We start from the raw sequence: 22,284 nt of genomic DNA on the forward strand, positions 1-22,284 counted from the left end.
TGTGTACAAAATGTTGCACCGAAAAAAATCTTTGATCACAAAAATTGAAATCCAGCTAAAATTTTAGTTAGTCGAATAGCCCAGTCAGAAAAATATATTGAGTACAATACAAATGAGACGTTTTCAAGTATATATGAATGCCATACCATCACGGGCACAGCTTGATTATACGTCAATTGGTCGCATTGATTTATCTAAGTCGATTCAATGACCGATAAAGGCTATGCAGATATTTGCTGAATTTTATATTCCACAAAAATACAGTGTAAATATTGGAGATATATCAAATTAATTCAGTAGCTTGACCTACATTACTTATGCGACAACACTTGGAACATTCCATACGCAAACATGTTCAAGATAACCTACTTTACTGTAAATGTACACAAAGTAAATGTATGCGCATGTTGAGAGTTGCATCCAGACTTCCTGAAGTAAAATAGATACTCTATTCATATTTTATCCAAAATACAATTTTACATTGATTGCATATTTACTCGGTCGATGATGCGCTCAGCATCCACGAAAAAATTTATTATGTCATGCTTGATTGAAGGTGCTGTGACAACGCAATATCGATATTTCATTGGCCCACATTCAGTTCAACCTTCACAAGTGCAACTTTCTTACAGCACCATAAGAGAAAAAATTTCCAAGGCATTCACAGACCCCTTGTCCCTGAATTAAAACAGAGTCCATTTTGCGTATGCACGCAGTTCGAATGAGCAAGCTTCAGCGAGTTACAGGAAGACAGATCTTGTGGAAATGGTGTTCCACAACTTCTCTGTCACAATAAGTGTCGTTATCGCCATTGCAGTGTTGGTGACATTTATCGACAAATGTGATGGACAAACTAGATCTCGCGTTAGACCTGCTCAGCCTGTATATCAGCATCAGGTAAGTGCTGGCGTGGCGATTAAAGGAAAATACGGGTATTTAAAGCTATTTGGTTCGAGCTCTTATTTCAATAGAGTCATAAGTTCTTCAGTTCAATAGTTCATTTGCACTTTATGTATTGTGTAAAAGACTAAAAATTTAAATATATAATTGTAAAAATTAGGCATAAATACAGTAGCATTCCATATATACTGTATTAACGGAAAGTTTTCTACGACAGAGAATTCCAGGATCGTATAATCCTACTTCTCAGAGGCAACGTGGTCGTACGCCCTGGATGAATGAAGTCGATGTTTCATTACGAAGAATCGACACAGATGTTAAGCTCATGAAGTCAACCTTATCTTCTTTGGAAAGTAGATTGTCTATAACATTGTCAGCAACAATTTCAAGAAGGCTTAGTGGTAAATATTTGTTATAATTCTCCTGCAAATAGGCGAGCGAGTTTCAAGCTTTACGATACTTTGAAATGCGAAGTTACCATGAACTTTTGGTAAATTGACGGACTTTTTTTACCGACAGGGTGCAATTGTAATGCACAAAGTTGTGCTAGTATTCCACCAAACCTATCAATTAGAGAAACAAAAATATAGCGTTTTATGGGAATTTGGATCTTGGCGGTTATTTTGTAGGGATTTTTATGAACCTCGTTTTTGAGAGGTTTGTTTCCAGTCGCAGCTGAGCGCAGTGAACTGAGAGAACGTTTTGATTTTCAATTGCTAATGGGCTTTTCTTCTGGCATAACCCGGTAAAAATAATTATGCTTTTTGACAGCCCATTTTTATGCATACGTATGCATCGTCGCGCATTACCAGGATCAGTACGCTTCAATTTTCATGTTGAGAAGCTCCGCGATAAGCTATTTTCCTAAATGTGTAACTACAAGCTAGTACTCTACTTGTGAACGTTGCTCGAGGTACACTGGTTTGTATCGGTTTGGGGGCAATATCTGAAAAAGCGTTTCAAAATTATTGGTATTGCAAAACCATCAGTATCAAAATCATGGATCCTATAAATGGGACTCTCAGATCTGGAATACTTGGATGGACTTTTATTATCTGAACGATGTAGAAAATTTTTCTTCAGCTTATATTTACCGTATATTCGTATGCGTTGAAATGAAATACCTTAAATTCGGTTTATTGCTCTCAGATGATCTGTTTATTAAGTGATATGAACACACGTGCACTGTCAGCATGACGTGAAACTAGAGAAAGGCATGTGCATCGGCTGGAGTCCTCGAATACGTTTGCAACTGACGAGCATCTGCGCTACGCTCGTTCAAATTTATATTTGGGGGAAATGCCCCTAATCGCCCATTTCAACGGTAGAGCCCTTCAAATCATGAAACTCTCCGGCGACGTAGTATGCTCTATGATCAAGCATTTTATCGGTTTTCCTCTTACACATCATGATAAATATCGAACATCTGAATGTATAGCTTGGAACCGCAACAAAAAACTTGCTTATGAAAGGAAACGGCGAATATATTGAATTGTACCTCAAAACGCACGTGTTTTGCAGGAATACTTGATATCACGAATGATCATGAAACTCGAATTAAAAAAACAGAAGACAAACTCAATCGTATTGAACGAGAAGTGGAGATGATGAAACATGGCAATTCGGAAGTTTTGAGAACTAACGGTATGTTCGTAACTACTATTAAAGTAAACTAAGAGTATCGGTTAAATTGCGATGATTTGAGGACGAATGTCCAAGGATCCTCATGTGCACTGTTAATATTTTTAAGTAAAAGGCGACAACTCGCTCATGCTACAATGAATAATGACTAGACCATATTGGATCCAGGAATCAGGGGTCAGATGTTCAGATCTCAAATGCAATTTTCAAATGATGCAAAATTCTCGGTACTCTAGCACTGATTTTCGTTTCGATGGTTCAACGTTTTCAAGAATGTCTCAAATATTGGCTTTTGCAAATTCAGCCAATAAATTTATGAATAATCATTTATCATAATAAGAACAAAACGCTGGTTTTGTAAATACATTGACATTCTCTCTCAAAATGACAGTATACAAAATCTGAAACATCTGTATTACAGCAAGAGTATTCAGAGACAATGGCAACCGGCGATCGTTTGTACTTTACAACACGTTTCTATTACTCGAAATTTTTTCATCCAATTTATTATATAATTGCTTTCAACAGATGATGATTTGTATATAAGCAAGGATAACACTGGTAGTGATATATTAGAAATTTCAAAAAGCCTTGGGTATTTGAAAGAAAGTGTTTCCATCCATTCCAGTCTTATAAAGAAATGTTTGAATGATTCGGAATCACAGAATTTCAGGTGAGAAAGCGAATAAAAATTGCTTATGTTTTATTTTCAGAATTTATTGTTCTCTTCCCTAAGAGATTTTGCACAGACGTATTACCATGGTAGCATTATTTATGATATGTTTAAAAAGGGTTTTTGATTTGTGCTACCATTTTCACTAGTGTCTAAATATCGTTTTACTTCTTTCAAACAGGATGCAAGCCATTCAATCAAAAATTCAGCAAATTGAAGATGACAATTTCGAAAAAACAACAACCCATTGCTGTGAAAACTTTGTTCGAAATGTCTCAGAAATAGAAATTAAACTTCTGCACCGAATCTCCAACGTAGAAAACGCCTCAATGGTATTTTTACATCTCATCAATTTACCTTGTGACTTTGGGGCACGCTATAATTATTCGAATAAAATTGTCCCAATATTTGCTATATGCTTTCTACTTTGACTATTTCCGTCACATACATCATTAAGATATTTATTGAGATAATATCTGAGAAGAAACTTTCGTCTGAAAGTAAATTGACCCTTACCGCTAGTTTGTCTCAAGCTCTCACGTACCAGCCTTCTAATAACAAACTACGAAGAAAAATGTCATCATGTACTGCCAATTTTACTTAGCTCCAAATAATGATGCTCGTTTCTGTGTTGGCACGTGTAGGTTGAAAATCGTATATTTCATATTTTATCCTTTCTGCTTCGAGGTTAGTTCTTATCAAATCATCCATAAAATCTACCAAAAATTAATATAACTCATTGTAGTTGCAACTAAAAAATTGTCTGATGTCCATTTCAAATAAATAACCGATATTTAGATCAACCACAACCATCCGTATCTAAAAGATTTGATAAATTGCAGGTCCTAGATAAAAACACCAAACTACTCGCCGGCACATTACAAAGCCTGATTAAATCAAACGAAAGCGCAGGAGAGCAAAAAGAATACGATTATGGAACGTTGGATGACGATATCAGTGATCAACTCATCCACTTTGAAATATTCGATGGAGACTATCCACTGACAGAGGGTGCCAATCTCAATAGATCTCAAGTTGCGCGAATAGTATCAAATTCTGAGATTGAAAATGCTTTGTTGGAGTTTGGCAACAAGCTTCATAGCTTTGAAGAAAGATTAAAAGTACTAAATCAATCTGAGAGTACTAGCGAACTTGATGTTAGAATGGAGAACGAAGAATTGAACATTTCTATTCATGAATTATCTAAGCGGCTTGATTTAATATTCTCTCGCGTTGAAATCCAAGAAAGCTCACTCGAAGATATCACTGAAGTTCAAAGCAATAGGTCTCAGGAGGTGGAAAATGTTAATGTTCGATTCGATGTCGTCCGCTCTGCGTTTCAGAGAGCTAATGCAGAACTAGTTGGAGGAATAAGATCGAATCGTCGAATACTAGAAGCTGCTGTGAAATCTATACGAGAGAAGACTCAAGATGATCGTCGTCAGAATTCTGCCATAATAAATCTTCGACGTAGAATAAGAAATATAGAAGGTGTGGTATTCAATATGACTTCCATGAATAGTTGCTTCTTCCATATCAGTTGATGCTTATACATAGCCTTGCTCGGATGAGAGAGCAAAATTCCTTGTTGAAATCTGTTTCAAAATCTCAGTTTTAACCGGATTTTGGCAATACATGCACAAAGTCCACGACGGTCATCTATGACAAACGCCAGACATTTTTATATCTCGAATGAGATAGGATCGCAATCTGGTTAAATTCATAAAATTTGTGATGAATATAATAAACTTCGAATTAGAGTGTCAAAATCAAAATATTTTATATTGCAGTTTGAACTTTCTCTCACTTTCAGGTCTTAAGTTGAGAAATGCTGTCAATGAAGAAGATTTCCAACAATTTAATAAAAGCACAAACGAGAGGATTTCACATCTGGAGAATGAAATTGAATTATTCAAGCAAGAAAAACTGATAAATCCATTAGACACCAATGCACTGACAAAGAATGACGTGAAATTGTTGATTGGTGATGCAATGTTCGGAATAAATAAGCAAGTCAAAAACAATGTTGGACTGTTAGCAAATGTTGCAAACACATCTCGTCATATTGCGTATCTGGAGTCGGAGGTATTGTAGTTTAGGAACAAAATTATATCATCTTTTGAAAATGTGAACAGACATACACGCATATTTGTTTATCATTCATTAAACAAGAAAATATTAATGAAAATATGATCACACTAAATTACAGGAAGCCAGAAATTTTCAAAGGGGCGAGTTCTGAAATTTCTATTTGTCAAGTTAGATCGAGACCGCTATAGCAGGTCCGACCGAACGCCAGAAAACGTGTGTTTCCATGAGTCATGAGGGTTTGAAAAGCGTTTCGAGTACCTAAAAATTGCTATGTATGATACAGAAAGATGCTTTTTTACATTTTAAAGGGGTGGGGGCCAACCCCCAAAACCACCCTCTGGCTATGCCCCTGCTAAACTATACGCAAGAATATTTGTAAAAATTGGAAAATATATTATCAGAATGATGTTAATTACCACGTCCATACTACCTCAGGATGTAACATATTTCTTTAACTCCACCTTTGTATTACATTCCCTCCTATGGATAATGGGGCAAATAGCTGTGACATCCATCTAAAACCACTTTATTCGCCTTACAATGAAACTCAAACTGCAAGCTTGTATTCTATTTTACCCCTGCGATGAAACACTTCGGACGATAATTATTACCTTTTCTTCTTGTCAATGAGCAAGACGGCAATGAGCAAGATATTTTACCCCTTGCCTGAAATTACCAAAGAAGAATTTCATATTTTATGAGAACTATCCATTTAATTCAGATACGAACTTTTTCTCACGAACTTCCATCAATAATCAGATTGAAGGAAGACGTGGCAAGCACAATAAATTTACGAAATTTGGTTCTGAGAAATTCTGGTGATGTCACAAAAGTACACGACTCATTTGATGAAATCAAGACAACAGTGACAGAGAGTAAACGGAAATTGGATGAAATTGACCTGGATGTCCAAGAACTGCGATCTTTAACAAGTGATATAACGTAAGCAATCCATATAAAGATACTTTGAATACTATATCTCGATTTATTTTTCGATACTTTAATTCACAGGGCATCCGGAATTCCATTCCCACTTATTAGATTTGTAGTGATGAGTAAGTAAGAATCATGGATCTTTTAAAATTCGAAATTGCTTTACCGTTATCCACAATTGAATTTACTTGAAGTAGTACAACCACGTACAACCAATAGCTGCAATAAAACTAGCGTGCTTCCTAAACAAAGTACGGATTAGTGTACTGAGCACATGGCTGACTAACTTTTGAAAAGTATTTATTATTCATTGGCTGATTATGGTCATACCCGTTGCATGCACATATTAAAAATAGTTATGTATTTTCTTATTTGACTGCATAGATTCAGACAAGAAAATTCTCAAGAAAAACTGACAGAGATATCTGACACTCTGAGAGATACTCAAAAGCAAATAAGACTTTATGCACTCACCACTAAAAGAAATATGACAGATATAATGTACGGAATACAGAGGATTCGATCGAAAGCTGAAGAATATGATAGTAAAAATACAGTACTCAACGAAAAAACTAACGCTTTGAGTACTGCGCTTGATGATTTCAAGCGGGATTCAGAAATAGAAAAAGCAAAAAGTCAAAGATCGCAACTTGAAATAACTAACAGAGTAGATGGCTTAAAATTATCGCTGTTTGGATTAAAAGAATCGACCAATACATGGAAAACCAAAACAGAAAATGAAATTTCTATTCTTCAGTATACAGCTGAAGACAGCAAAGCATCGATAACTGAAGCAGTCAATAATATTCTTGATTTGACGACAGATGTTAATGTTATCAAGCAACATCGTATACAAGAATTGGAAGAAAAGAACTTAATGAAGCAAAAGCTTGAGTTTGTAGAAGGTAAATTAATTCGTAAGAAACTTTGTGAATAATTTCAATAATTGAATATTCTGCATACGAACAATTTTAGACCATTCAAAAGTTCGTAATTTTAAATTGTTTCTCGTGGTCGAGCAAATGGAAATTTATCGAGATATTACGGTAGTTATAATTGGTATTGACATAACAGTTGTTTGAGTTAACAAAGTCGCTAAAACAGGAATGGTAACAGTAACTAAAATTCAAGTTTTAACTATCCCACAGTTTTTATATCTTAAACGTAGTAACTGTGCCTGTGTGAACGAATGAGGTTTTATAAATTTATTCCCTACAATCTGAGTCTAAACTGTAATCTTGAAACGATTGATCTATGTGAAGACAACGTTTCATCAATATGTACAAATTAAATATCCATACAATGTTGATGGCGTTTAATTCTTTATTTTGTTAAATAATCATTTTCGAGGTTTTGTGTTATATTTATGCCCTATACCCTATATTGTTTCGTTGTTCATGATGTTGTATACCATTTCTTAGACAGTGTCAATCAACAAAAGCGGACTATGGAGGAGACAAAGATGGAAATTCGAAGAGCCGGACATTTCACAACTACCTTAGAGGAAAAGCTGAGAATGCTGGAAACAAAATTTAATGTTGTTGATCAGGCAGTAGAGAGCACAAGAATGATGGTCGTGAGACAAGTAATGTAATTTTATACCTATGAAATCAAAAGTTCAGTCATAAAATATTTGTGTTTTTGTACAGATTAATTCAACCAACCAAAGTAGTGTACATTTATTGATATACCTAATATTACATGTAGAACATTCAATTGGTAGCTGATTAAAATCTGTTCTTTACGTTCTTTACAATTTTGTTTTTATTGGATATTTAGAGACAGATTTCGAACAGAACACGACTATTCACATCAGAAAACAAAGAAAAGTTAGCATCTGTAGAACAGAAAATGCAACATATTTCATCCTCCATACAACAAATAAAAAACAATGTTAATAACCATCAGATAGAACTGGATGGAATCGTGATAAATTCAGCAAATCAGAGCTCATCGATCCGTTTGCTTAAACAACAATTCAAATATGAATTTATGGGTAATAAAAACCACTTACTTTGCTGCCTTCTTGGTAATTAAATCATACAATATGCCAGATAAATAATATGAATATAATATAGTAGAACTGATTCACAATGATTTGGTAATAAATATTCTGCCATTTTCACTCTTATGCCAGCATGTAACCAATACACAAGGTTTTCTGAATCTTCGCATATCTAATTTGCATGAATTTTTCTGCCACTCACAGGAAATTATTTACACAAGTTTAGGTGTATAGTGTAAGTGAAAGTTTATTTTGATTTCCTCCAAAAAAGGAAGCTCTAGAAGTATGTGCACCAAGATGGCGCACAATCTGAACATAGTATGTGTACCAGGTTAGGGTTCAGGTTGTGCGCCATCTTAATGCACATACTTCTGGAGCGTCAAAAAAAGACATACACAAAACAATGAACACACAAAAGTTTGTGAAAATCAGGAAACTGGCAAAACCTTTAATAAATTTTAAGACATGCCGAAATACATGTGCCAGTTTACCCATCTCACACACACAAAACATTTATAAAGAAAGATAAAAAAATATGAATGTGTATCATTCGGGCATCTAACTTGTGTTACATAAACACATACTCGGTTCAACTTGGGTATCTCTAGGACATCCATATTTCTGGTTGGGAAATGCCATTAATATTTACTTTATTTTTCATGTGTATTCATTGGAATCATATTTGTAGCACTAGAATTGTAGGTGTAATGATATTTTTGTCAATAATACATTGTTGTATTTACATACATCAGCATCTAATGCAACAAGACAACTTTTCTACAATGTAGCTGAACTGAAGCAGGCAATTGAGAGTTTGAAATACGAAATCAATGCAACGCAGGCTTTATACACCGCGAACAAGTTGCAGCAACGTGTTTTTGCTATAGGTTTATCTGATATTGAATCAAGGTAAATAAATGTTCTTTTACACATTGAATACAGAAATGACTAATATTACCTTCATTTAGCCTATTATACCTACGTAGGATATTGGATACATATGAAGTTTTTATGAGTGTTTTAGATCTTGGTAAGTTCCAATTGTTCAATTTCAATAATAACTAATTTTCTCCAGTGGCTCACTGGCATTGGCCACCACTACCAGTCATCCCATTTCAAAGACGTCCCCCATACAAACAAGATAGCACCTTGGTCAAATTCTGAAATAGCCATAAATATCATATAAAAAAAAATCAAACAAATACTTGTATTTTGATTACGCATATATATGCTAAAAATATAGTGACCTTTTTTTTTATAATGTTACAGAGTAGTTAAATGTGAAAATGACAACCAGCAACAAAAATCTCAGCTTGATAGCGTAGAATCTGATTTGGAGAATAAAAATGCAGCCCAACGTTCTAACGTAGAAAAATTGTATGAAATAGAACATTCCTTACTGGAAACTAAAGAGGTGATTTATTTTTAATCAGTATATGTCCTAGACAACATACTTTATCATTATATTTTTGAAAATTCAACTGTCTGAATTTCACTTTAAGTATATATCAATTACAACATATACCTCCAGTTTCCTGCCAAATTTAAGTATGATTATAGACCACTAAATTACATATATAGGCAGCCTATATGCTGATCCCACAATAAAACATTGCACCATGGCAATAATGTACACCAAATTTGACAGGAAATAGTTTGTAATGTATTCGCTCATTACGAGTATCAGAATTATCCTCTACAATTTTTTTTCATTCGAATGTCCTTCTTTCTACACTCAAGGCTTCAAAACTTTCAAATGGAAAAATTGACAACTTGAAACAAGATAGGGACAATATGCAATTTGAAGTTGATGTATTGGAGGAATCTATCAGAAATACTTTGAACAGAACTAGAGATATAAGGATAGCTGTTGATACTCTAAAGATAAAGGTTGGTATATGTTATATTTGGAGGTCCTAAATATTTCGAAAAAAGGCAATTTATATCCTAATATACTTTATCACTTCAAAATAAATTCCTTTTTTGTTTTTTCATACAGTTCCCCCACCAATATACTGTACGGGATGTCCATCAATTTTGTCCAATCCAATTAGAAAAATTGTCACTCAACCACTCTTAGTGAAAGAATTCCAGGGTGATCATTCCAACTGGATGACACTCCTGCCCATTTTGCAATGAATGTAAGAGATTGCTTGAGTGAAATTCTCCCAATTAGATTGGAAGATATGGTGATGCGGAGTGGTCTCCCTGTTCACCACAGTATAAAGGAAAGTGTACTCAACAAAAATCACTGATTGAATGCACTCAACGAATAAAAATTGAATGTATCAAAACTGACAGCCATGTAGATTTATTGCATGCCAGTTTTGTGAAATGCATTAATATTTGCATTGCAAATGATATATTGAAGATGTTATTTGAATAAAAATGAATAGTGAAAATAATATTACTTTTAATTACATACTAAAAATATCTATTTATTCTATGTGTCCAGACCTTATGGACATCCTGTACATGTATTTAAAACGTAGAAAACATAGGAAATTTACTGCCTATACCTGTACTTTATATTCTTCAGAATATTTTTTTCAAACAAGGTATACACTAATAATTCTAACAGAGTCAAGATCTTAAATTATATCTGACACCAAAATTAAAGACATACTTGATAAGTATAAGCTTGTCACCAGGTGTTTTTTTTGGACCTCCTTGGTCCTTGAAGTATGTGCACCAAGATGGTGCACAACCTGAACATAGTATGTGTACCAGGTTAGGGTTAAGGTTATGTGACATCTTGGTGCACATACTTCAGGAGCACCGTTTTTTTGTATTTTGTATCTGGGAATGAAGACTGCCTCGAGTTGAGTATATATTTCATTTGATCGATGAAGATGTCATAGTACGTTTGCTTGTATAGAGTCTTGTTATTTGCAATACTCCATGGAGTATAATTCATAATTATATTCAGGCCCATAGATTGGAATCACAACAGCAATCAAATATTCAAATGCTGAATGTTGTCGATAAAAAAACTGAATCAAATGCAGAAAATTTCAGATCACAGGACAATGAAATTCGAACAATAAAGCAAGATTTGCTTCAATCCGTAGATAGTGCCCAGACTCTTACAGCTGATTTAAAACATGTGAAAGAAGAAACTGCGAATATCAATTTTCTGAAAACTAGGTTTGGAAAATAAATTCAGTCTGCATATGTTTTGTATTCTCACCTGTAATTTTTGGAAGTGGTTTATTTTACCCACAATGCCATTTAATAGTTAATTTTTCTACTAGTATGTTGCAGCTTTTTCACTGTCAAAGTACGAGACAAATTGAACCAACAACCTCCATTCTCGAAGTTTTTGTGATTGTAATAGGTTAAGTTACCTGACATCAGGAATAGATATCACTTCTTATATTCTACAGAATTGATGCATTTGAGAAAGTTGCTTCTTCACATGATAAAAAGATTGCAGAAAACAGTAATTCTATCACCTCACTTTGTAATGAAATGAACTCGACGGTTTCTGTGATACATCAATTACAACTATCCTTGTATGAAGAGAAACAAAGAACACATTCAAAGGAACAACAATTACATTCTGCTGCAAATGAACTCAGGGCAAAGATCTACCGTGTCAATTCCACTAGTATGCTGAATGAGGTACACTTTAATTCATATCACTTGTTATAAAATATCTAGACATATTTCTTCAACAATGCCTGATTTATTTTTATGCTTCTTTATACTTTTAGCTTTTCACTTCCAATGAACAATACTGATAGACCAGAGAGGTGTAGATATTTAAAAAACCCTTGAAATTATTATTTAATATTCAATATTTGAAATATTCTTTTAACATTGCAGATTCGAATTTCAAGATTCCGCGATGAAGAAATTGTAAGAAACAATATATTATACAATTTGACAATTGATGTCAATTCTCTGGCAAGAATGATCGGTTTGTAATTTTATTAAAATACTTTGAATTGTACACAGTATTGGATGGAATACCATTAAGTTAAGCTGTGGTTAATCGCCCTAAAATAAAATAATCATTTTGTTGATCAGATCTCCAGAAAGTTTCCATCGAAGATACTGAGAACGTCCTCTCCAGAAATGTTCAATCTTTATCAAAAGAAATAAGGAGAAATGAAATGAAATTTTCAAAAATAAACAGCAAGATGTTTGAGGTTTGACACTATTTTTTTAACATATAATTATTAATCTAAATCGTTTTAATCCTATGTCATCAATTTAAATTATCAAATATTGAACCAAAATAATGTTTACCTGATTTACAGATCACCTAAAATATGGTGTGTTTTGACTACACTACAGCCACTGTATAAAATTTGACAGCTAGGTACCTATAACTTATAACTTTTTTATCAAGATTCAATCAACTGTTGAAAATGATTCATCTGAATATGCAGATCGAATCAGATCATTATCAAATTCTGTACATTCTCAAAAAGAAGCCCTTTTGGAAGTGCTGAATATATCTAGAGATAATGAAAGAAGATTAAATGGTGTAGATGCTGAAATACTTCGCACAAAAGATGAACTAAACAACACTCTGATAAAAATAGAAGAAATTGATAATGAAATGAGAAACAAGTAGTTGATGTTATGACTTGATTGAATAATATTGGATATTCTTCTTTCTTTCAAAAATAATATTCATTCTTTGCTTGCAATTTATGCTTGGAAACGTTCACATATTTTTTATGGCCTTAGGTTGATTTGTAATGCTCAAACTGTTTAATTTATTTATAGCAACTGATTTATAGTGAATCAATTAATTGATGTAAATGATTATTACTGTGACTTTTTTATGTAAGATTTCCGTGTTTAATGAAACGTGTTCGTTTATAGCATTACAACATTCTCAGTTTTGTTCATAACTTCCTATTTTTCATAATATTTGCTTTGAGATAAGTTTTTTATAAAAAATAATATGCCCATACTCAGATCATTATTCTACTTACAATCTGAGCATGTGCCCTCAGTCGGCAAAATAATTATTGAATTAATTTTCAGGTGCTGTACAAAATGATGCTTTGTGTTTTTTTTTTATGCAGATCTGATTTAATATTGGTGGAAGACATAAAAATAAAGTTATTACATGATATAAGTGAACTAAACAAAACATTCTACAGTAATTCACTTTTAATGAACAAGATAAATTCCAATGTGTCTTTGAAATTTTATGAGCAGTCTAAAGAATTACAAGGTTTAAAAGAAATTCAAAAGGTATTTTGTATTTGTAATTTTAGTAATACTTTGTTTTGAAAATTGTATCTTTACTATTTTCTCAAGGGGCAAGTTCAACTATAATATGACCCATTCTAAATTATATGAAGAAAGATGGATGTGTTGGTATTGTTTTCTTGTGTACACTAAGTCATTTTTAAAGTCATCTTGTGACTTATTTACATTTAGCAGTAGCACCTAGCTTCATCTGTAAATATATTATTTACATATGTGTCACCTTTTAATCAGGAACTGTATGGAATAGTTGATTTTCTATCTAATGGAAGATTAGAAATAGAAGAGTCTCTGTTAGGTACAAATGAGAGGTTGGATCGCCTCCAAATTAATTATGAATCTTTGGATGATATGGCCAAAAGTTTATCAAAAACCACAGATGATATGAAGTTACGAGAATCGGCAATATTAACAAAACTCAATTTTCAATGGCATCTGCATGGAGAAATGTTGAAAGAGGTGATTTAAACCAAAGATCTATATTTTATACAACTTTCTGTAAACAAGAAATGACAAATAAGAAAACTAAAAAACAAGAGCTAGTTAAATGAATTCAGTTTCATACCAAATATCTTACTATTTTCAATACTGCAGTTTCATTAATTATAATTGTGTTCAATTTATTTCAACAACACTAGGTCATAAAGGAAGACGATGAGATTCTCTTTTCAAACGAATTTAACAATGGATCAATTTTTTCACAAGATGTAGATGCAACCAGTCGACTGCTGTTTGCAATTCTTCAACAGAACAGTCACAGAAATGAATTATTGAACACTTTGAAATCCAAAATGAAAAGTCATTTTCATGAGTTGGCAAACAAAACATTCTTTATATCTAAACATTTAGCTAAAAATGCCATTGCAGAACAGAAAAGGTATGGAACATTGTAATATTTTATGTAACTAAAGGGATTACCTTAAATTGATGTTCTAATTTGGGGCCTGTTAAGGGCGGCTCATAGGATGAGACATTGCACTCCACTAATATAGAGAAAATACACATCACTTCATTGTTCTTTATGTATAGGCTTTATATGTCACTATCGTATTTGATTGTTATCATACATAACTTACCAATATAAAATTCTGTGTACAGAAATATTCAAGGAAATATTACTCTTCAAAAACTTTTTGACAATTTAAAAAGGATTGCGTTTGTGGTTGAAACTAATAAAGAGATCTACTCTATTGGTCTTGCAAATATGACATTTCTCCTGAATCACCAACAAAATTATTTGGAAAATGTGTCTCAGGTTGCAATGGTGAGTGATGTTAAAACAAATTGTGGAAAAGTTTTATAACTGCAAGAGATGCCTGCATTGAGAAGGGGTTGTATTCATTTATTTGTTCTTGTGTTCTTTTGTTGTCATTTTTATTTTACAATGTGCATTTTTTGCAATGAATTGACTTGTCATAAATAATTGCATATATCATTCAAGCTTCTTAGATCGTATTGTTTTTCTAAATTTATTTTCATCTCCAATTTGAATGCTTCATTCATCCTAATATGAAATATGGTGTAATTACAGTAACTAGGACAAAGTATTTTTTGGAAGAGTATCCATGGTAGCAAATAATTTTTGAATAACTTTAGGAAACCCTCAACTACATAACTTATGTACAAATATTCGTTCAGGAAATATCAACATCTTTACCCTGGCTGACAAGAAACGTATCATCGATGCAAAAAAGTATTCAAAATGTAAACACAAATATGGATCACAGCTTCAATCTACTGAGCAATAATTTCAAAAATGCTGTGCAAAACATGACTACCCTTCAGAATCATTACGATGGTCTTAACAAAGTGTCTGCTGATTTGCTGGAAAATATTTCGAGCAACATATTACTGATTCAAAGCCTTAATGAGTCACTGAGAGAGTCTGATTATAATCACAGTATTTTCTACAACAAATTGAGAACTATGAGTGAAAATTCAGGGCAATCCGTCTTATCAAAATTGAACAAAAATATGATATATGTTGCCAACATGAGTGATAGAGTTGATTATATTATTGCAGAGCAACTTAATACAAAACTTGGTATTATGGAACAGGTAAGCTTGAATGTTTGATATGATTGCCCAAGTCATAATTGTGAATTCAGGATGTCTCTAGTGTGCATAAACCAGCTGTGTTAGTTTATTATCTATCATGCTGTTTCAGTTATTCAGCTAACATAAATGCTTGTAACAATGACCCAATCAAACTCTATAGCATGGTTACTCAACTGGCGGACTGCTGTCCGAATCCGGACCTTTCGAGTATTTGATTCGAACCGCAATTAATTTAGATCATCAGCCCCACTTTTAAAGATTTCTTTTATAAAAAGACTTTTATAGTTTTAAATATATATGAAAAGAACTATGACACCATAATAAGCAATTTTGATTAGCTAATAATCATTAGCTGGTCGAGGAAATCCGCGTTTAGAAATGTCAAAATATAATTTCTGGAAAGACCGGACCCAAATAATTTTGAAGTTTTGTATACCCTGTGTTTTTTTGACATTACGCCGGAGCTGTTTTATGAAAGTTAATTTATGGTGTTGCATTCACTACTTATGATAATTAACATTAATAACATTTCTTTTTTTCAATTTATTGGAAATTATGATATAAATTATTATAATATATTTTACAGATAATCAACATATCAAATATTTTGGAGAACTACAATAAGACTATTGCAAATAATCGAAGGTATGGGTTGCATCTATATATCTTTTATTCTCACACGTATGCCACTACAACTAGGCACATAATGAACAATAGAAAACATTTATTTCACAGAGGGTTCTATATTCATTGTAGATAAAAAAAGGAATTTGCTAAGTGTATTTTTTCTTTTAAGAATGTCAATGCTACAAGAAGCCACACAAAAAGTCGAATTGGACGAACTGAAGACCAATTTGCATATTATTACACAAAATATACTTAATATCACGGAGGATCTAAACCTAGTAAATCTTTCTGATAAATCTGACAAATTAAAAATAAAGGTACTTTGTATATTTGTGTACTTTTATGAATATAACTTATAAATATGGCAATAGTCATGACTATTATTTTGTTTGTAGATATTGCAAAGAATCATATCAAACATGACTAAAAATACCCAAGACAATGATTTGGAGATTGGTGTGGTAAAATCAAAGGTAAGTTTTCATACCTTACAGACTCATAACTCAAAGGCAGCAACAGACTGCCTCACTTATTTCCCTCGTCGATGTAGTTTTTCCTTAATTACTGGTTGGCTATGGTCTGACATGCGAAGGGAGAGGTAAACTGTATAGATCAGTGGTTCCCAAACTTTTTCAAAAAAATTCCACGACGGACCCCTTTCAATTTTTTTAATGATTCGCGGCCCTATGCACTTGAATAAAACATTAAAAGATCACAACAAAAAAATAAATGCGTCGTACGGTATAGTGAAAATCCTTCTCTTCACCTGTGTTTATCACAATAAACTAACATCACAATTTTAAAAGACATTTTGAAATAAATTTTACAGAGCGAAAAACGTAAAAATATATGCATACCGTTACCGTGTGTCAAAGGCTAAATTTGACAGCTAAAAACTAAACGTAGTGCCTCTCTGACTACTCTCTACTTAACGTCAGTCAGTAGTTTATTATTCACCAAAATGAAAATGCACTTACTGTGAACATGAATTAAAAAAGTTTGAAATGACATTTCACGGTGAAGGGTTGCGCAAAAACCAAAGTTGGTTAACGCTACCTACCGCTCACTACAAAAGCGTAAAACAGCGTTTCGAAGCGGACTGGCATACTTTATAATTATAAACTACCTACTGTAACTCCATCCTATACCAACAGACGCGCTAAGGCAGGGTAAGCTACACCTCGGCAGTTAGTTAACTTATAGTGGCAGCAATTGAACTTTGTCTGTGATGTCATAGATCCGCTGCTTTGTGACATCACAATGGGACACATGATCGAAACAAAAAGTGAACGATCAGTGATTGTGGGGCTCAAAAGGCGTCAAATTTGCAAATTTAAGCACTTAATATTTGCATTATTTCACTATGAGGCATAAAACAGATTTCTTTCGCGGACCTTCCGAAAGTGCTTCGCGGACCCCAAAAGGTCCGCGGACCCTAGTTTGGGAACCACTGGTATAGATGGATGTCAATCTGTCTTATTATCCTATTTTTTTAAACTGTGTGACGCAAGAGATACTCAGGTGTGCTGCAGAGCTTTTTGGAATATTAGATTTGTATTACACATAGGCATGCATGCAATGGGCAAGCTTGTGAGACTTGAGTATCCAGTATTTAATAAGACTGGTAATATTAGTGCATTTGCCTTATTGTTGTAGTAAAGGTGATTGTCATGTTATAATTATATTGTTATGTCATAATGTATTTGTGAACAAAATGTCTACCTTCCACCATGTTGACTTGCGCTCTTAGTTAGGCTAACAGGAAAGCAAGTTTCAACAAGTCTATTTGCTTACAAATTATATTTGATCATCCATGCAAAAGCCATCAAAATAATCTAGCCATTTGCTTCTTCATGGCTCTGAAAAACGGATTATCTGCTATGGCTGAAATTAAAAGCAAAAAATGGAGCGACGGAACCTCATTTCAATTGCTTCTTAAAACAGGCACACACATCGCATTAACATTTGCGGAATAATTTGTTTAAAACGACCTTCATTTTTTTACAAATGTGCTGCAAATTTTTTCATTTGCTCAGTGCGCCGCGAGCAAAAAAAGTTTGAGAAACACTGGTCTATACTATAGTAGACAAGAGTTTATAACAAGAATGTAATAATGTATTCAGCACATATATAAATAATTGGCTTGCAATCTTCTAAGCATTATATGCTGACCTACCACAGAATTAATGGCGCGTTTCTTTGTTCATCATTATTTCAATGATATTTATACATACAGATAACAAATGTAGAAAAAATGGCAATGTACCTCAATCAAAAAATTGCAAATTTGTCATATGCAACAGACCAAGAATTGAATGTCACTAAAAAGACCTTGGCAAAACTAAAACCCAGCATAAATGAAATGAAAAATGTGCTTGGTAATGAGATAATGAAGGTGTTGGCATTCATGAATGAATCTCAGAAGTTGATAAATACAAGGTAAGGCTTTGATATGAATATTCAAATACAATAGATGGCTATTGTAAATACAAAAACACATTTAGATGTGTTTGGCTCAATGTGCATGAGTTAATCCTACTGTTGCTAACATTTTTGTAAAATAGGGAAAATATTAGTGAGTAATTTTTTACATGTCAGCTGTTTTTACAAGACTCATAAATTCCGAAATTTTTATGCAACAGGTTCTCTATGAGCAATCTTGCTTTTTCACGCCTGGTAAATGAATCAAAGATTGTCAGTATCAAAATAGGTGAACTCTTCAAACAAAGTAAATATACCATTGAAGATGTGAAAAATTTACAACTACATGGCATTTCAGCTATGGATTCATTGAATGTATGTAATTTTGTTACATCTGTAACATCCATGTTCTCAACGAACTATGCATTGAGCAAAGTTTTCAAATGTTTTAGTACTTTATATGACTCAGGGATGAAATATAATTTTTATTGATATATTGTGAAGTGCCCGCAATAACAATATTATAAAATAACCTAAAATTCATTTGCTTTATTTGCAGCTAAGATAATGAATTTTTATCCTTCTCAAATTTCAGATCTCATTTTGTCAATTTTTAAGACATAGTTAGTAATCACTGCAGTATTAATTTTTTTTTTTTGTGGATGTTTTTTTTTTATATATTTTAAATTGAATTTCTTTTTTATTAGTGAATGAATACCATATTGAATACTGTATGTCAAAACGAATTAAATAATATCTAGTTTTGAGCTTTCGTTAATAATATTCAATTCTGTAAACTTTTAGCTAATGAAAGAAAATGTATCAAATATTTCAAACAACACTGTCAATTTGAGACTGCTGATGGATAATATGTCATCACTGATGAGTAGAAAACAAGAAAATCAAACTAACAAACTAACTGATTTCTTGGAATTGTATTCAATGAATTCGTATGAAATCTTTGCAACATTATCAAAGCATCAACTACAAATTTTGAATGTTGTTAACACAACAGAAAATATATCTCATAACTTGGAATATTTGGAACAGAACAACAAAGATGCTGACTCAAAGGTTGTTGTCATTGTTAAAATAAATTTCATATAGTATAGTACTTGAGATTCTAAACAAAAGTCATAATTATTAGTAACATGGTCTGCAGAAACTTGCACAAGTTGCATGACATGTCATATTGCTCCAAATTTGTTTGTTCAAAGCGCTTTTTTTCCAGATCGAAAATATTGTGGAAAAATTGAAACATACTGAAAGAAATGTCTCATATGTGTTTGAAGAAATGTTCAATACTCATTCTCACATGGACTCTGTGCATCTGAATATGAATCATTCTCTGGACGAATTAAAAAAATTGACTGAAAATGAATTGGCACGTCTTCAGGATAGCCATAATTCAATATATCAAAAGTTGAATATTTTGAACATTACTGACAAACATTTGGAACAAAAGTATGTATGTGTAATTAAATTAAATTAATTGAAATTAAATTAAAAGTCAAAATTTCTAAAGGAAAAACAATCAGGCTAGGATCCAATCAGATAGTTCTGTGATGCATTCATAGGTGGCGTCAAATATTGCTAGGCCATATGTGAAACAAAATACGCGAGCCCAGTTTGAGTAGAGATGAGGTCAATAACTGAAAATTTAGGTTTTGTAATAGTAAATGGGTGCTCCAGGAGTATGTGTACCAATATGGAGGTAACTAATTTTGTTCGGATATTTTACCTACATCAAGTTGTGTGAAGGGACTGAAAGCTATGGGCAAGGGGATATTCACTTGGCTAACACAGACAGTCAGTCCCTCGTAATAGAACTAAAATAAGGAAAATCTTGGCCTAAATAAAATTATGTTTTTTACATAGGTCATGCTTGCAACCTATAATAATATAACCTAATACAAGTGTTCATAAATGATGATAAAATTGACTTATTACTATTTAGATTTATTGTTGTGTGTCCCAAGTATCTTATCTCTGTTATAATTATGCTATGTGCATTTTTACATATTTTAAGTAACCTCATTTTATCAGGATATTGGATCAGGATAATAGATCAATATATATTTCTGGGTTGCTCAATGTATCCAGCAGACTTTTCTCAGATAAACTAAATGCTGTACTACAAAAAGCTACAAATAATTCCTTTGATATAAAAGTTTTAAAAGAATATAGTGGAGTGAATATGTTGCACACTAAGGTAAATAACGTCAATTTATGAACATTTGATAAATAGAAAAAGGTGAGTGATGTTTTGACCAAAACCTCCAAATTCAGAGCTGCATGCAATTGTCACCAATGACTATATTCTGTACCGTAAAACTATGAGTTACAATTTTACTACTTTATTTTATTAAATGAAGATAAACATTTTTATCTACTGATGATTATTTGATCATACTATACTTTCACATGGGGAAGATTATATTTGTAAGCGTATGTATGTTAGCTGAAATTAATACAGTTTCATTCAAATATTTTTTGTTCAAATTTATTGGCATTCAAACTTTTTTTATGGTACGTCAATTTCAATTTAACTTTGTACAAATCACTTGATATAAATCACATTAATATAAATAGTTGGTTTTAATGAGTAATAAATGAAAAATATAAATTAGATATGTTTATGCTGTACAAGTTTGACAGTCCACACACAGAATATTAAGCATTTTTCTAAATGTATTTCATAGTTGGCTTTTTTTTTACTTTATTTGAATTTACTGAAAATGTTTCTGTTTTGGAAGCTATTTTCTTTCACAAATATTTCATAGTGAGCTGAAGAATCTGCAATACACTATTCAAGGATATATTTCCTTCTTTCGTGGATTTGAAGAAGTTTTTATTTGTTCATGTTTTAGCTGGTGAACAATTCCACATTACTTCTATCACAAAAGCTGAAAACATTGAATCAGAACATAAGTGATTTGGCTGAATCATGGAAAAGTCAACACGATGTTCAAACAGAGAAAATTCATATTTTTCAAAACATATCTGTGATGAACCAGCATCAAGTTGAATATTGTCTTGCATATATTGATAAAAGTAATCAAACAGTAGAAAGTATTAATCTAAAGGTATGTATGTGTCTTAATGTCACAATTTTTGTAATATTTGTAATTATTTAGGATCAATAATTCAGTGTAATTTTGGTAAAATATTTTCATTCCCTTTTCCAACTTTTATATTATTAAACTTGACACACAAAAAAATTAAAATTTAATTACACCAAAAATTGAATTATAAATAGAAGGAATTATATATACCAGTATATTTTTTACAGATCGATTTTACAAATTTATAATAATTTGGACAAACCCTCAACCTTATTCAATCTCTTGATAATTAGTTATTATTTGGATTACCATTTAGCTTAATATTAATATTTTTATATATATCACATTTTTTCCAGCAAAAACCGTTTCAACATGTTGAAAACTTTTACAACTACACTGTTTATATTTTTACAGATAGAAAATGCAAATGAAGCTATTGACAAAAGTGAACTCAGCATCACATCTATTGCAAATAGATTAATTGATACTAGCAAACAAATTAGTGAGATATATGAAAATCTTTTATCCAAAATTAACAATATGGCGAATGATACTAAAACTCAGTACAAGACGGTATTAAAAGAATCTTTCCAAGCAATTGAGAATTCGGAAATCAACATAAGTCAGAAGTAAGCATT

The 22,284-nt window shown here is 32.4% G+C and overlaps 2 protein-coding genes across 2 annotated transcripts in view; both read left to right on the plus strand.

The window, feature by feature from the left end:
• Window positions 1–725: 725 nt before the first annotated feature.
• On the plus strand, window positions 726–19,149 carry LOC120346564 (uncharacterized). The gene is made up of 30 exons (XM_078115196.1): window positions 726–897; window positions 1,118–1,301; window positions 2,422–2,544; window positions 3,070–3,214; window positions 3,396–3,546; window positions 4,057–4,705; window positions 5,028–5,299; window positions 6,027–6,247; window positions 6,623–7,143; window positions 7,660–7,823; window positions 8,018–8,234; window positions 8,996–9,152; window positions 9,513–9,657; window positions 9,984–10,133; window positions 11,173–11,390; window positions 11,630–11,867; window positions 12,072–12,165; window positions 12,276–12,397; window positions 12,601–12,824; window positions 13,289–13,460; window positions 13,710–13,934; window positions 14,114–14,352; window positions 14,574–14,739; window positions 15,114–15,533; window positions 16,120–16,178; window positions 16,330–16,477; window positions 16,556–16,633; window positions 18,397–18,599; window positions 18,803–18,956; window positions 19,141–19,149. Exons 1-30 carry the CDS (start codon window positions 766–768, stop codon window positions 19,147–19,149), a joined length of 6,000 nt encoding a protein of 1,999 aa, XP_077971322.1. The 5' UTR covers window positions 726–765.
• A 242-nt stretch (window positions 19,150–19,391) lies between these two features.
• The window catches only part of LOC120346300 (uncharacterized), a 42,929-nt gene continuing 40,036 nt past the window's right edge, over window positions 19,392–22,284 (plus strand). Inside the window, exons 1-5 of the mRNA XM_078115428.1 lie at window positions 19,392–19,655; window positions 19,813–20,045; window positions 20,628–20,793; window positions 21,452–21,667; window positions 22,061–22,275. Coding sequence (XP_077971554.1) covers window positions 19,443–19,655; window positions 19,813–20,045; window positions 20,628–20,793; window positions 21,452–21,667; window positions 22,061–22,275 — 1,043 coding nt within the window. The 5' untranslated portion in view covers window positions 19,392–19,442. The remainder of the gene's footprint in view (window positions 19,656–19,812; window positions 20,046–20,627; window positions 20,794–21,451; window positions 21,668–22,060; window positions 22,276–22,284) is intronic.

The sequence above is a fragment of the Styela clava genome, chromosome 8, assembly GCF_964204865.1.
Source record: "Styela clava chromosome 8, kaStyClav1.hap1.2, whole genome shotgun sequence".
Classification (NCBI taxonomy): Eukaryota; Metazoa; Chordata; class Ascidiacea; order Stolidobranchia; family Styelidae; genus Styela; species Styela clava.